Below are 12,571 nucleotides of genomic sequence, written 5' to 3'. Positions count from 1 at the left end.
ATCTATGATGCCTACAAGGTAGTCATGCTGGAGAGGGATGCAATTGGAACATAGTGTTCAGTCTGATGATGATTATTATTATTTATTATTATTTGTTTGTTTGTTTATTTATTAATATTATTTTTAGGTAGGGGTGAGGGCTTTTGAGGAAGCAATTACCTCATCAGAGCAGAAGACAATTACCTCATGTCTCTATTATTGCTTGGCGTTTGCATATATATGCTCTATTTGGTGGGGGGTGGGGTGGTGGTGGTAGGACTTTTGGTCTACTTAGTATGTGTAGGTATAGTTGTACTTAAACAAGAACGTTGTGTAATTACTGGACTGTAAAATAAGGGAGGGGGAACTATGCTGGAATGTGATCTTTTCGGCTTGCATCCTGACTCACTGTGTAGAATCCATGTACACTTTTAAATGGATTTAGCCTTTAGTGCGACAATGATACACATAGTCCTCACTTGCAAGTCCTGGCAAACCCCCACTTCACTCATCTTATGTACACTTTTGTACTTGGAAAGTTGAGGCCTATTTCTTCATGACATATATTGACTGTTATATTTTTCTTTTCGAGGGAAGATATATTTTATGTATTTCCTTTTTCAGATTAGTTCCATGATTTCTAGCAAAACCCTTAATGCAGTAGGATCTTGCATCTCTTAAGGGTACTTGGTTTTCTGTGATTGATTTAGTGTGTTGGATGAATCTTGACTCTTGAGTCCAAAAGTCTTGAGTCTTAAAATTAATATCCGATTTTTCAAATACGAATGCGAATCGGAGTCGAATTTTTGGATATCCGTCTACACCCTTATGTATAACAATGATATAAGTGGAAATGATGTATATGTTGTTTTTATTTTAATTTTTGTATATAATTAATAGTATTCTTTTGATTCGAGGATTGGTTACTTGACTTAACTGGCATTGGTCGAGATGGTTAAGTAGCTGGTTCTACGAATCAATATATATTTGAGTAGTTGGGTACTTGGGTTTACGAGGTATGAGGTTTTAATATATGTTATGGAAGTATATTATATGATTTTCAGGTTATGACAGGTTTTAAATTTATGAAATGTTGAAAATACAAAGGAAACTCTGCCGAATTTTTTTTAGAATGTGATGTTAAGTAGTGGTTTTATATTTGAGTTATGTATATCATAAAATAATTTGTCTTCTTGAAGTCATCTAGAAGAGGATTGTACCCATCTTTGGTCCTTGTAGGGTAGAGCAAACTCTTCCACGAACTCTTCCTTGTCTTTTGTACAAGTATGTTCTCAATGGTTGTTTGTTTTTCTATTTTGCAGCATAAGCACAGCTGAAAACTTAGTTGTTGCGCTCTAGGTACGTCGTGTTGTCTCAGTGGTTTGTTCTTCTCCCACTTTTGGTTGTTGCGCACTAAGTACGCCGTGTTTTTTTTTTCCAGCAAATATCAATTTTTCTAGTATTTTGAGTAAGAAAGTCGAGCATTTATTAGTAAGAATAATTCAAATAACCTGTTCATTGTTGGTGTGCGATGAGTGGAGTTTGATTTGATGTAGTGGAGTTTGATTAAGTAGTAGTGGAGTTGGCCGATTCTCTTGAGGTAAAATTTCTACCTATTTCGTATACTAATTTTATTTGTTGCTTGTTATTTTTTGCAACAACTGAAATTGTGGGTGTTTGTATGCATATAAGGGATATGTTTTGATTGTGTGCCATGGTAAAGTCATTTGGTTTGTATATTAGGTAGTGTTAGGATTTATTCTTGGTTTAATTATCAAGTGTAATGCGAGGTTATATGTTTTTATATTTTATTTGCGCATGACTTTAAATTAATTTGAATGGCTAATGTAATTTAACTTGGTATTCAGATTCTATTGATGAACTGATAGTTATAGAATTTATGTTTGTCTTTTTGTTGTCTTTTTTTTATTTTATTTTATTTTTTTCTTCTTATTTTACTATATGAGTATTTTAGGCATAATACAGGTGGTCAAAAAGTTGAATAAACAAAGGAAACTTTGTCAAAATATTTTTAGCTCTTTTGTTTTATAAACAAGCAAGTTAGTGTTAAAAATATAATACAATGGTAAAATTGTCTAAATGATTTATACCGTTATTTCTAAGTACAGGGAAGATATGATTAGCATTGGTAGAGGCATGAATATTAGAATTAGATGTTGGAAAAGCGCCCGACACAGTTAAGGCAACATTGGAATATCAATAAAAGTACACAGTTATCATTGGAATATTCTTGATATCACTCAAAGTACAGTTTGGCTCCAGAACACGGTGCACCTACGGGTGATCTGAGAGTTCCTACTTGTTTAAAGATTGGTTAAATCCGATCACAAGCCCGGATGCCGGTTTCGAACTTGACTGTAATTGTTTGATATTATTAATATTTGGATGCTTGACTATTAGAATTAAATGTAGAAAAAACGCCAGACACAGTTAAGGCAACATTGGAATTTGAGTTATAGGACCACATACTTGATCCATGTATTTTTAAATAGGAATCATCAAATTTAATTATGTTTTGGTTTGATGTATATATTAAATTATTCTCGTTTGTGATAAATGAGGATAGAAATGCCAAAGGGATTTGATATCGGGTGGGACCACGCTATCCATATCCCTGGAAATAAAAACGGGACACAGTGCAAATACTGTGACAAGATTTTAGCTGGAGGTGGCATTACAAGGCTGAAAGTACATCTTGGCGGAGGGAACAAAAATGTTGAGGAATGTTTGAAGTGTGGAAAGGAAATTCGAGACATGTTCCGACAAATAATTGAGTCCGGAATTGAGAAGAGAAATGGAAAAAAGATAGCTGAAGAACATTATAGAGCTGCCATGCATGCACACCCTCCTGGAGAAGACTCAGACGAGGGTGACAACGAGTTCGAGATGGCACGACAACAATCTAGGGATGAGTACCAGAGGTTCTGCGAGACGGGCTCGTGGGATAAGAGGGCTCCAACCAGAGAGAACACCAATGTTGCAAGCACAAGCTCTCGCAAAGGCAAAGGTCTTATGTCTCTCTTCTCCCGATCGAAGAGCACTAGGCATCCCGAGCTTATTGATGTCGATTCGCCGAGAAGGCCTGATGTTAATCAACCATCTGTCCACCAGATGACTCCAGCTGGTAAGTCAAAAGCTGGGGTGTTTAGAACACCTGTGGCTAGATTTGTACTTTGGGGAAACTTGTCTCCAAATGCGTTGGCCAACAACCAACCATTATTACAAGCCGATGTTCGATGAGGCATGTCGCGCTACGGTCTTTGAGTGACCCTCCTTGACCTATCAACTACTAAATTCAGAGTTGCAGAGGCTTAAGGCAGAGTGCAAATTGTATATTGACCATATGAAAATAAAATGGTCTACATATGGTGTCACTGTTATGTGTGATTTCGGACTGGTCCACGCGCGACGGTCTTGATGAACTTCATGGTGTATTGTGATGGGCTCATGACTTTTGATTCGTCCATTGATCTATCGAAACACAAGAAAGATCACCGCCACTTATTGAAACACATGAGACGTGTTGTTGACAAGGTTGGCAAGGAGAATGTTGTTCAGATTGTAACGGACAACGGGGCGAATTTTAAGAAAGCTGGAGAGATGCTTGCAAGAGAAAATGGTATACTTACAAATAAGTTTTATTCTCCCATTTTAGATTCCTTTTGCAAATAGTTTTTTTGTATGAACTGTCTACTAAACTACTTCATGTACAATAGGGTATAACCTTTTCTGGACCCCATGCGCGGCTCATTCTATAGACCTTATCTTGAAAGAATTTTCTCGAGCCCCGTCGACGAAAGCAATCCTTGATCAGGCGAAGGATATCACGTCTTTCATTTATAACCACTCTCGAGTTGTTTCCCTTATGAGGGAAGTGTGTGGTGGAGACTTAGTCCGAGCTGGTCCAACTAGATTTGCCAGTAATTACATGGCATTGAAAAGTTTGCTGAAGAAAAAGAACAAGCTCCGGTCAATGTTTACTTCCGAAGGATATCTTGAAATCAAGAATGATAATCCTACGGTCCAGATGATGATGGTCGAGGATATTATAAACGACCGAGAATTTTGGCAGAATGTGAAGGGGATTGTAGCTGTATTAGAACCCATTGTGGTTTTATTGCGGAAGGTGGATAAGGATGATAAACCGACCATGCCATTTTTACACAGATGGGTAGAAATAACAATTGAGCAAGTTCGGAGGAAGATTCGCTCGCCTGAATGGATTGTTGGAATCATTAAGAGGAGGTGGAACAACCAATTGGGGCACCCATTACACAAAGCTGGTAATATTTTTGTTAACTCGAGGTTTATTTAATTGTACCATAACTGTTGTAAGCTAATATGCTACAAATTTGCTTTGTAGCACACTACCTTTAATCTGCCGTAATTACGGCCCCGATAGTGAAAATGTTGCATACAATGGGGAGTTCCTCTCAAAGAATGCAGACGATCATTAACCAATTGATCCCAAACCTATCGGATCAATTGGCTTGCTTAAATGAATGTAAAGCTTATCGAGAGGCTTAGGGGTATTCTCTCGCCAATTCTTGTATATGGAAGAACCAAAGTCATGCCGGGTTAGTTTCATTGTTAACCCACTACGAACTTGTAACTGACTTATTTTAGTTTTAGTCCATACAAAATTATATAATATGGTCTACATTGTTTGTCATTGACGCAGCTGATTGGTGGATGAATGTTGAAGACGGTTATGTCGACCACTTGAAAACGTTAGCTATACGGATCCTCTCACAAACTACCTCATCATCTGGATGTGAGAGGAATTGGAGCACGTTTGGATTCATACACTCGACAAAACGTTGTAACTCGAGAACCGAGTCACTGGAGGATCGAGTCTTTGTCCACTACAACCTTCGACTGAAAAGCAAGCATGTCCAACTAAAGAACCAATTCGAAGAAGAGAAGAAGATCTTGGACCTCACATCATTGTACCGGTCGGTAATGACTCGGTATCCTATTTTTGATTGGATCGATATGAGAGAACCCCTGAGGCATTATTAGATGAAAGCGGTCGTCCTAATTCATACATTGCAGAGCAATCTGGTGTGCCAATAGATGGAAATTGGGAACCTGTTCCGAATCCCAATCCTGAGGATAACTTTGAAGCAGCTCAATCTCCTAATGACACTCAACTTGATGGTGAAACATATTATGATCCTGATGCATGGAGAATGCCTAGTGATGGGGAGCACGATAATGCTTACAATGTTGTTGATGACGATAACGATAGCGATGATGATGATCATCATCATGCTCAAGTTCGTGCCAGTGGTCCTAGTCGAGGAGGTGGTGGTGGTCGTGGAGATGGTAGTGGTCCGAGTCGAGTAGGTGGTGGTGGTCCCCCTGGTTTTGATGATGATCATGCTTAAGTTTGTGCTAGTGGTCAAAGTCGAGGAGGTGGTGGTGGTCGTGGAGATGGCAGTGGTCCGAGTCGAGTAGGTGGTGGTGGTCCTCCAGGTTTTGATGGTAATGATGGGGTTCAGTCACAACAACCTAGAGTTTCCATTGGTGGTGGTGTTGGGTCACAACGGGTGATAGCACCAAGGTCACAGCAGTCAAGGGGTGGGTCCTCAATGCGTCCATCAGTCCTGTCGGGGTGGATCCTCACAACAATCAAGGGGTGGGTCCTCACAGCGCCCACCAAGTGGTAGGGGTGGATGCACTGTTGTTGGGTCTCAACAAGCAACTGGTGGTTCCTCACAGTGCCGTGATAATAGAGGAGTATACTTTACTGAAGAGGATGGGTTTGACCATGCAACTCAAGACTCTGACCATGGTGCTTCCGCCCAACGAGGATCTCGTCAAAGAAAAGGTCGACAAAGGAGAGCAGATCCTACACAGGGCACGGACTCAAGCAATTGTTTTTATGGGCAAGGGTCGTCTACTGGGGTCGAGATGTCTGTGGACTCGTTGGCGGGCCAATTTGGAGGATTGTTTTCTTCACGATCGACCTTATGGATATTCTTCTTCTTGGTTCAAATATGGTTGAATATTATACGGACTCTTCATATCGCGAATCCTCGAGGAAGAATATTCGCGTTCTCAATATTATGGGAATTGGAATGATCCTCAAGCATACTCTACCGCTTCCACCTATGCTACTTCTTGCGGAACAATATCGTCCCCAAATTTTTATGGAGATTGGAATGCTCCATCTCGCGAGTATTCTACTGAATCTACATTTGTGCTACCTTCAGAACAATATGCACCTCCTCGTCATTCTTATGGAGGACGGAATGAAAGGGACCAAAGTATGGAAGATGTTCAGCCATTCTCGGACCATAGTGTGGACATGCCTCCACCTGCATGGGGAACTGTATGGGAACCTCCGAGTTGACCCGTTGTTGAGGAAACTGGGTATCCGATTATTGGTTACCTTCAATTGTGTGGCAAGAACTTGGATCAGTCAGCGTATGACTTGTACGTGGAAAACTTTAAGAATTGGTTCGGCCAAACCCTCACTTGGAACCAGTATTGTAATGATTTTCTTTTTGAATCGGCATTACATGGTGTTAAAGGCATACAAGAAGGTCGCAAATCATTCTGGCAGTAGTCTTCTTTGTAATGGTTTGGAGTGTCAGCTTCTATTGGTTTGGAATAAAGTTAAAGTGTTTTTGTATTGGCTGTTAGTTTTTTATCATGTTTAATGGTTTGGAGTGTTAGCCTCTCTGTTGGTTTTGAATAAAGTTTGAGTCATAGTATAAAATATCGCTCTGTTTTGTGAGTTCTTTATGTCTATGGATTAGTTGTAATTGTTATGTTTTTGGTGAGCCACTTAGATCTTGAAGAAAAATGTAGAGCTCCATGCAGCTTCGGAATGCCGTAGTAATTGTTCTGGTAAGGAGAAAACAATAATCTTCCTATGGGGTTTTATTTGTTTTAATTAAGCCGAGTGTCTAGTAACAAAAAGAAGCTATATTGATAAGCTTTGTCTTTGATGGAAACTTGTACTTAGGATTGGCAGCAGAGAAGCTAGAATAGGGAGATGACAATCATATAAAACAAATTTCAGATCAGTATCCAGGGGGATTTGATCTGGTTCTTGGAGATGATATTTATATCCTTCAATTTCATATGTTTTCTTCTTAATGTAGTGTTGGGCTTGCTTATTTCTTAGTTACAATTGCATCTTTTTGAATTTCTTGACGATCAGACGCTTTCAACAAAGATAGCATCTCTCCACTTTTTGATACTGTGAACCAACTTTTCCGCCTCAGAGAAGTAAACTGCTGCAAGTTCATACTAGCTTATGTTTCTCAAGCTAAGAGGTGAGTGAAGATGCTTACTCGTTGTGTAATTATGACTCTGTTCACAACCTGTAACCAAAGGTCTTATAATTTGTAGTTATCCTGATTTTACTACTGCACAGGTACTGTTGCTCTTGATTGATGCCCCTATTACTTGCTTATCCCTTAAGGATTCTATTAGCTTATCAACCTTATTTTAATTTCTAAGAGTAGCTATCTTGAAATCTATAGGTTTGTTTCTTAAAATCTATAGCTTGTCTTGAAAGAATTACCTTTCCAGCTCACATATGTTATTCACTTATTTGACTTGCTTTCTTCAATTCTTAATCTAGCTAGTTTATCATTTCATATGTGTTTGGAATTGTGCAAATCAGCATAAGTAGAAAGTCGTAACAATTTTGAAATTTTATTCCTCTACTTTAAGGCCTGAGGTGAGCTGAACCAAGCTATTCCTTCCTCTAGTTAGCTTGAATTTATTGATATTTGATTCGAGGGTTGGTTACTTGACTTAACTGGCACTAGTCGAGATGGTTAAGTAGCCGGTTCTACGAATCAGTATATCTTTTAATAGTTGGGTGTAGTTTTATTGGATATCCAAGTTATAACAGGATTTAAGTTTATGAAATGTCGAAAATACAGAGGAAACTCTGTCAAAATTTTTGTAGGATTTTTCCGTCTCTGTGTAGTTTGGGTTTTGCTTAGTTGGTCCGTATCACATCCTGAGTTTTGTAATAATTGTAGATGCCACGTGTCTTTGGTATTCAGTGACTGTTTTATTGTTTGATTGTTTTATTGTTATCTTCGTTCTCTTATCTTTTATCTCTTATCTCTCTGGAAATACTAGGGCTAGTTGTTCTTGTGTGCGCGCATCTGTACTGAAGATTCATACGTGAATGAATCATCATAAGAAAAGATGATGAAATCAGTCTCAGCAGAAAAGATGATGAAATCGGTCTCAGTAGAAAACGTCTCTGAAATCAATGGGAGTTATATTGATAAAAGCATGGAAATAATAATGGTCAATGGTCCGAACGAGACGATGGGTAAGGTTCTAGAGTCCTTGCAAGAGGCAAAGGATCATGATCATAGAAAAGGAGAGGATCTTCTTGATTCAGTGTTGTTTGTTGGGAAGTACTTGGCGGAATCACCTTTTGCCCTGCATGCTAAAGGTTCTAGATCTTCTCGAGTACCTTCTTTCCATCAAAGGTGAGGATGAACCAAGACCATTCTATTCTGTTTTATTTATGCTTCCCCTATTATCTCAAATAACAACCTCTATTGAAGGATGTAAAATCCTGGCTTCAACCAAAGGGCTGCAATATGTTGTAGATTGCCTGATCAAGATGATGGATGCTGTTTATGGCAGTGATGGGGAGGATACTAGTGGGAGCATGGTTTTGGCAAGTGATGTAATTGAACACATTCTATTGACAACTGATGAAGTGGATTAGAGTTGTGTTGGTCGTCTCCTGAAGACGTTAGAGTGTTGGATAGACTCTATAGGTGAGGCATCTATGGACATCGGGGTTGCGGGGCCTTCACGCTCTCATCATGGATTCAATCACAAATGAAGATCTAATAGATGCTTATATGATTGAGCGCTTTCCGATTGCAAGTACAACAAGTATTGTAATATGTAGAAAAAATTCAAGATTCATTGTTAAAGAATGAAAAGTCAATTATGTAGGAATTCCGAGGTGTATTTTTGAGTATTAGAGAGTAATTTATATTAAAAGTATGATTGAGGGAATAATATATTTATATATATTATGCACGTGTCCAACACCTAATCGGAAAACTCATGGAAGATCGTTATAACATAACACCTTGTCTAGAATGAGGTGATAATCTCGGTGACTCATGATAGATCGTTATAACATAACACCTCGCCCGTAACGAGGTGACAACCCGCACATGCACGCAACGGGCAAGAACGCCAACATATTTGTGTTAGTTAAAGTCGTAGCATCTCTGGCGCTTTATAAATACAATCGCCTAAAAGCTCATTTATTCTCATCAAGACAGGGGACTTGAGCCGACAGAGGAAAGGGGGGGAACAATGTCCGACTTGATTCAAGTTCATCACAAAATCTTGATATGTAGTATTTCGTCCCAAAGCGAGCCTCGACCAAAACTCGACCCATCACAATCTTCTCCATTATTCACACTTGTAAGGACTGATCAAATTCAACCTTTATAATGACCACATTCAAAGAAAATATAGATATTTGTCGATATTTGTCGATATTTGTAGATATTTATCGATATATCGCGATATATCCACGATATTTGCAGTCATAAATACCCACACATAGTCTGTGGATATTTATCGATATTTATCGATATATCTCGATATATCCACGATATTTACAGATGCCCAAATGTAATATATCCCCACAGAGGGGGATATATCCACGATACATATCCATAAATCAGAGGTCGATATTTTGCTATATCCCGATATTTTGTACTATGTTCGAATGAACATTAAAGGTATCGCTAGACATAATATCACTTAATGATGTTTTGATCTATTTTGTCTGAGGATACAGGCATAATAGATCGGGCACATTAAAGTCGGTAGTAATGATCTCTTCATTAAATTTGTCGGCAATCTGAATTATCTCTTGATACTATTCCATGCGGTAGTGCTTTCGTCAGACAACAGACTACCATTGCAAGTATATCTTAGAGTCGTTTATACAAGCTTGTCATCACCTAACTAAATTCTTTTCAATCTGTGAGTACACCATTCTTGTACTCTCTTTTTTCAGAAAAATTCAGTGGATATATGCTGCTTTGATGGTCTAAGTTTACTTCATCTGTTTATTGACTAGATATTTGGACTGGTCTCTAAAACGTTCACGTTCTTCAATGTCCATTTTCAGATAAATGCGAGTCAGTAATTGTGAAAATTTTAAGATTTGTTCTGCACCAAAAAGCTCTGTTTCTATTAAAGAAGAGTGTTTCTACAGCAACACACACTTTGAACCGAATTTTGTGAACACAATGACGTGGCAAGTAGAGAGACCTTAATTTGCAGTACTTCTTTCAGAAATACACACTCACCCCCTGCCTGATGAGTGCCACGTCATTGTGTTCACAAGTTTCGGTTCATTTTGTGTGTTGCTAAAGAATTTTTGATTAAAGAATAAGCCTGAACTCGATAATGGGAAAGAAGTTATGTCAAGAGAGATGTCCCCATCTGGATTTTGCAGTTGTATCTTCGTGTTTCTATTAAAGAAAGAAATTTAACTTGGGACCTTTGCCATTATTAAGCTAGTCATTTTGAAACTTAGCTGTTGAGAACTTGAGATTGATTGCCTTGCAATGCACAGATGTATTGGTTTTGAAAGATACAAAAAATATAAAGAGGAGCAAGAAATAAGACTTGCGAGGACTGAGGTCTGAGCAGGAATGCGTGCTATAATTATAAGTTGGAACAAAATCTATTTATTTAAAACACTCTTAACAAGATGAATTGTGCGGTATAGTCTCTTATCAGCTATTCAAGAGCACCTAAACAGACATGAAACACAAAATGAACGTAAAACGCCATAGAGACCTAGTCAAAACTGCATTATTGAATTGTTGTCTTTCAGTTATTTCATTCCAGTTGCATTCTTCACAGCATCAGCAGTTCCGTGTGCCTTGTCCATCACTGTCTGACCAGCCTATACAGTTTGAGAAACAACATACTATCACCAACAACTCGAGGTAAGCAGTAGCATTTTGAAAAAATTATGTGCAAAAATATATGCCCTTGACGTGAAGTGCCAGGTGACGATATTTCAGTAAGGAATAAGTGAATAACATGTGCAACGCACTTGCTCAGCTGAATTTTTAACTAACCTGGTTCGCCGAGTCCTTAACTGACTGGGTAGTGTTGGATGCCTTGTCAATAAGTTGGTCTTTCGTGCACTGCAAAAGTAAAATTCATCAACATCACCACCAATTTGCCATCATCATGATTCATGATACACAAGCTCATACACCAATACCGTAGGTGGAACCATGGACTTCTTGTAATGTACACTATTGTGCAAAACCACGGACTTCAACGACATGAATGAAAACATATATAGAAGCTTTAATAAACTCACTGCTCACCTCTGCCTGCCCTTGGGCCTGGCCAGCATTATAGCTAGCGTTCTGAGACTTGTCCATGCTTGCTGTTTATCTTCTTTTTCTTCTTTTTAACTCTTCAAATCAAATACACAATTACACACAACAGTCTGAGATGCTAAGCTGATCACTGCAAATGGGGCTTTTATAGGTTTTTGTATGAATTCTTTGATTGACACCTGCTATGCTAATGAAACCATAAAATCATGACACTTGTTTTGATGGCAGGATATAAGAAATTTTGGCCTTCTGACCCGGGATTGTTTATTAACTTGATCAATTCAGTGGTTGTCTTAATTTATTTAAGACTTTGACTAGGTTATTCCGTTATTCAGAGACATATACCAGAGTTACGTTTCGCCATTTGAAATTTCTTTGATTAACTCTTGTATCCTTCCAAAACTCAGTACTCTCGAAATACAAACGTTAATATGTGGAATGAGACATGGCTAACAGCAATCCACTTTTAAGTTGCATACATGCCACCTCGACCACACCCTTTGTCTTATTTTGCCAGGACGCACTTGTCCGTCTAGTCTAAAACATTGTCACCAAGTAAGAGATGGGTTTAAAACGGGAAATTTGAAAAAAAAAAAATTATTTCAAATTTAAAGGAGTACTTCAGCAAAAAAACGGAAAAAAAAAAATTGTGTAAAACAACGTTGGGAAAATAAATGGGTATAAAACAGAAAATAAATTTAAAACATAAAAAAAAAAAACAATAGAAACGGAGAAAAAGACAACAAATAGACATAGAAATTTTGTTTGTCTGTGATTAAAAGAAACGCTAAATAAAAATGTAACAAACCTTAAAACTAAGAGTTTTAAAAACCATTCTACAAATTCTACAAATGATATCTCAAAATTTCTTGCCTCAACACAATTTGATTAATACCAATAGAAATAATTTTAGAGTTTGCAATTTTGTAAGAAAATAGAGAATAGAAATATAGAAGTTTTAGAAAACAAAATAACTAAAATTTTAAAATAAAAATATAAAAGTTTAAAACCGGATATTTTGAAATATATTATAATTAACGGATTTAAAACGTTAAAGACGGGTTTTATACGAAATCTGGAGTTTTAAACAGATATAAAACACCTCTTCATCTCCAGTTAAAAAAAAAACGGATAGAGTACTGATGACAGTGGTCTAGAAACACGAATTCACCTGTTTC

General features: G+C 37.8%; 1 protein-coding gene and 1 long non-coding RNA gene across 2 annotated transcripts; one reads left to right on the top strand and one right to left on the bottom strand.

Moving 5' to 3' along the window:
- Positions 1-3,422: 3,422 nt before the first annotated feature.
- Positions 3,423-4,335, top strand: LOC147480318 (uncharacterized). The gene is made up of 2 exons (XM_086580486.1): positions 3,423-3,619; positions 3,717-4,335. Exons 1-2 carry the CDS (start codon positions 3,427-3,429, stop codon positions 4,313-4,315), a joined length of 792 nt encoding a protein of 263 aa, XP_086436612.1. The 5' UTR covers positions 3,423-3,426; the 3' UTR covers positions 4,316-4,335.
- Positions 4,336-10,698: 6,363 nt separating this feature from the next.
- On the bottom strand, positions 10,699-12,082 carry LOC147480317 (uncharacterized). Its single transcript, XR_015205007.1, has 3 exons — positions 11,379-12,082; positions 11,121-11,189; positions 10,699-10,942 (listed from the first exon to the last, which is right to left on the bottom strand). It is a non-coding gene; the product is annotated as an uncharacterized LOC147480317 (long non-coding RNA).
- Positions 12,083-12,571: the final 489 nt, after the last annotated feature.

This window comes from Coptis chinensis, chromosome 8, assembly GCF_015680905.1.
Source record: "Coptis chinensis isolate HL-2020 chromosome 8, ASM1568090v1, whole genome shotgun sequence".
NCBI lineage: Eukaryota > Viridiplantae > Streptophyta > Magnoliopsida > Ranunculales > Ranunculaceae > Coptis > Coptis chinensis.
This window is presented reverse-complemented; position numbering and strand designations above follow the sequence as displayed.

Excerpts from the sequence above, each read along its gene's own strand:
- LOC147480318 (XM_086580486.1), top strand. The coding sequence starts at position 3,427 with ATGGTGTATTGTGATGGGCTCATGACTTTTGATTCGTCCATTGATCTA. Across the intron at positions 3,620-3,716 it reads GATGCTTGCAAGAGAAAATG|GGTATAACCTTTTCTGGACC; the intron begins GTATACTTACAA and ends CATGTACAATAG.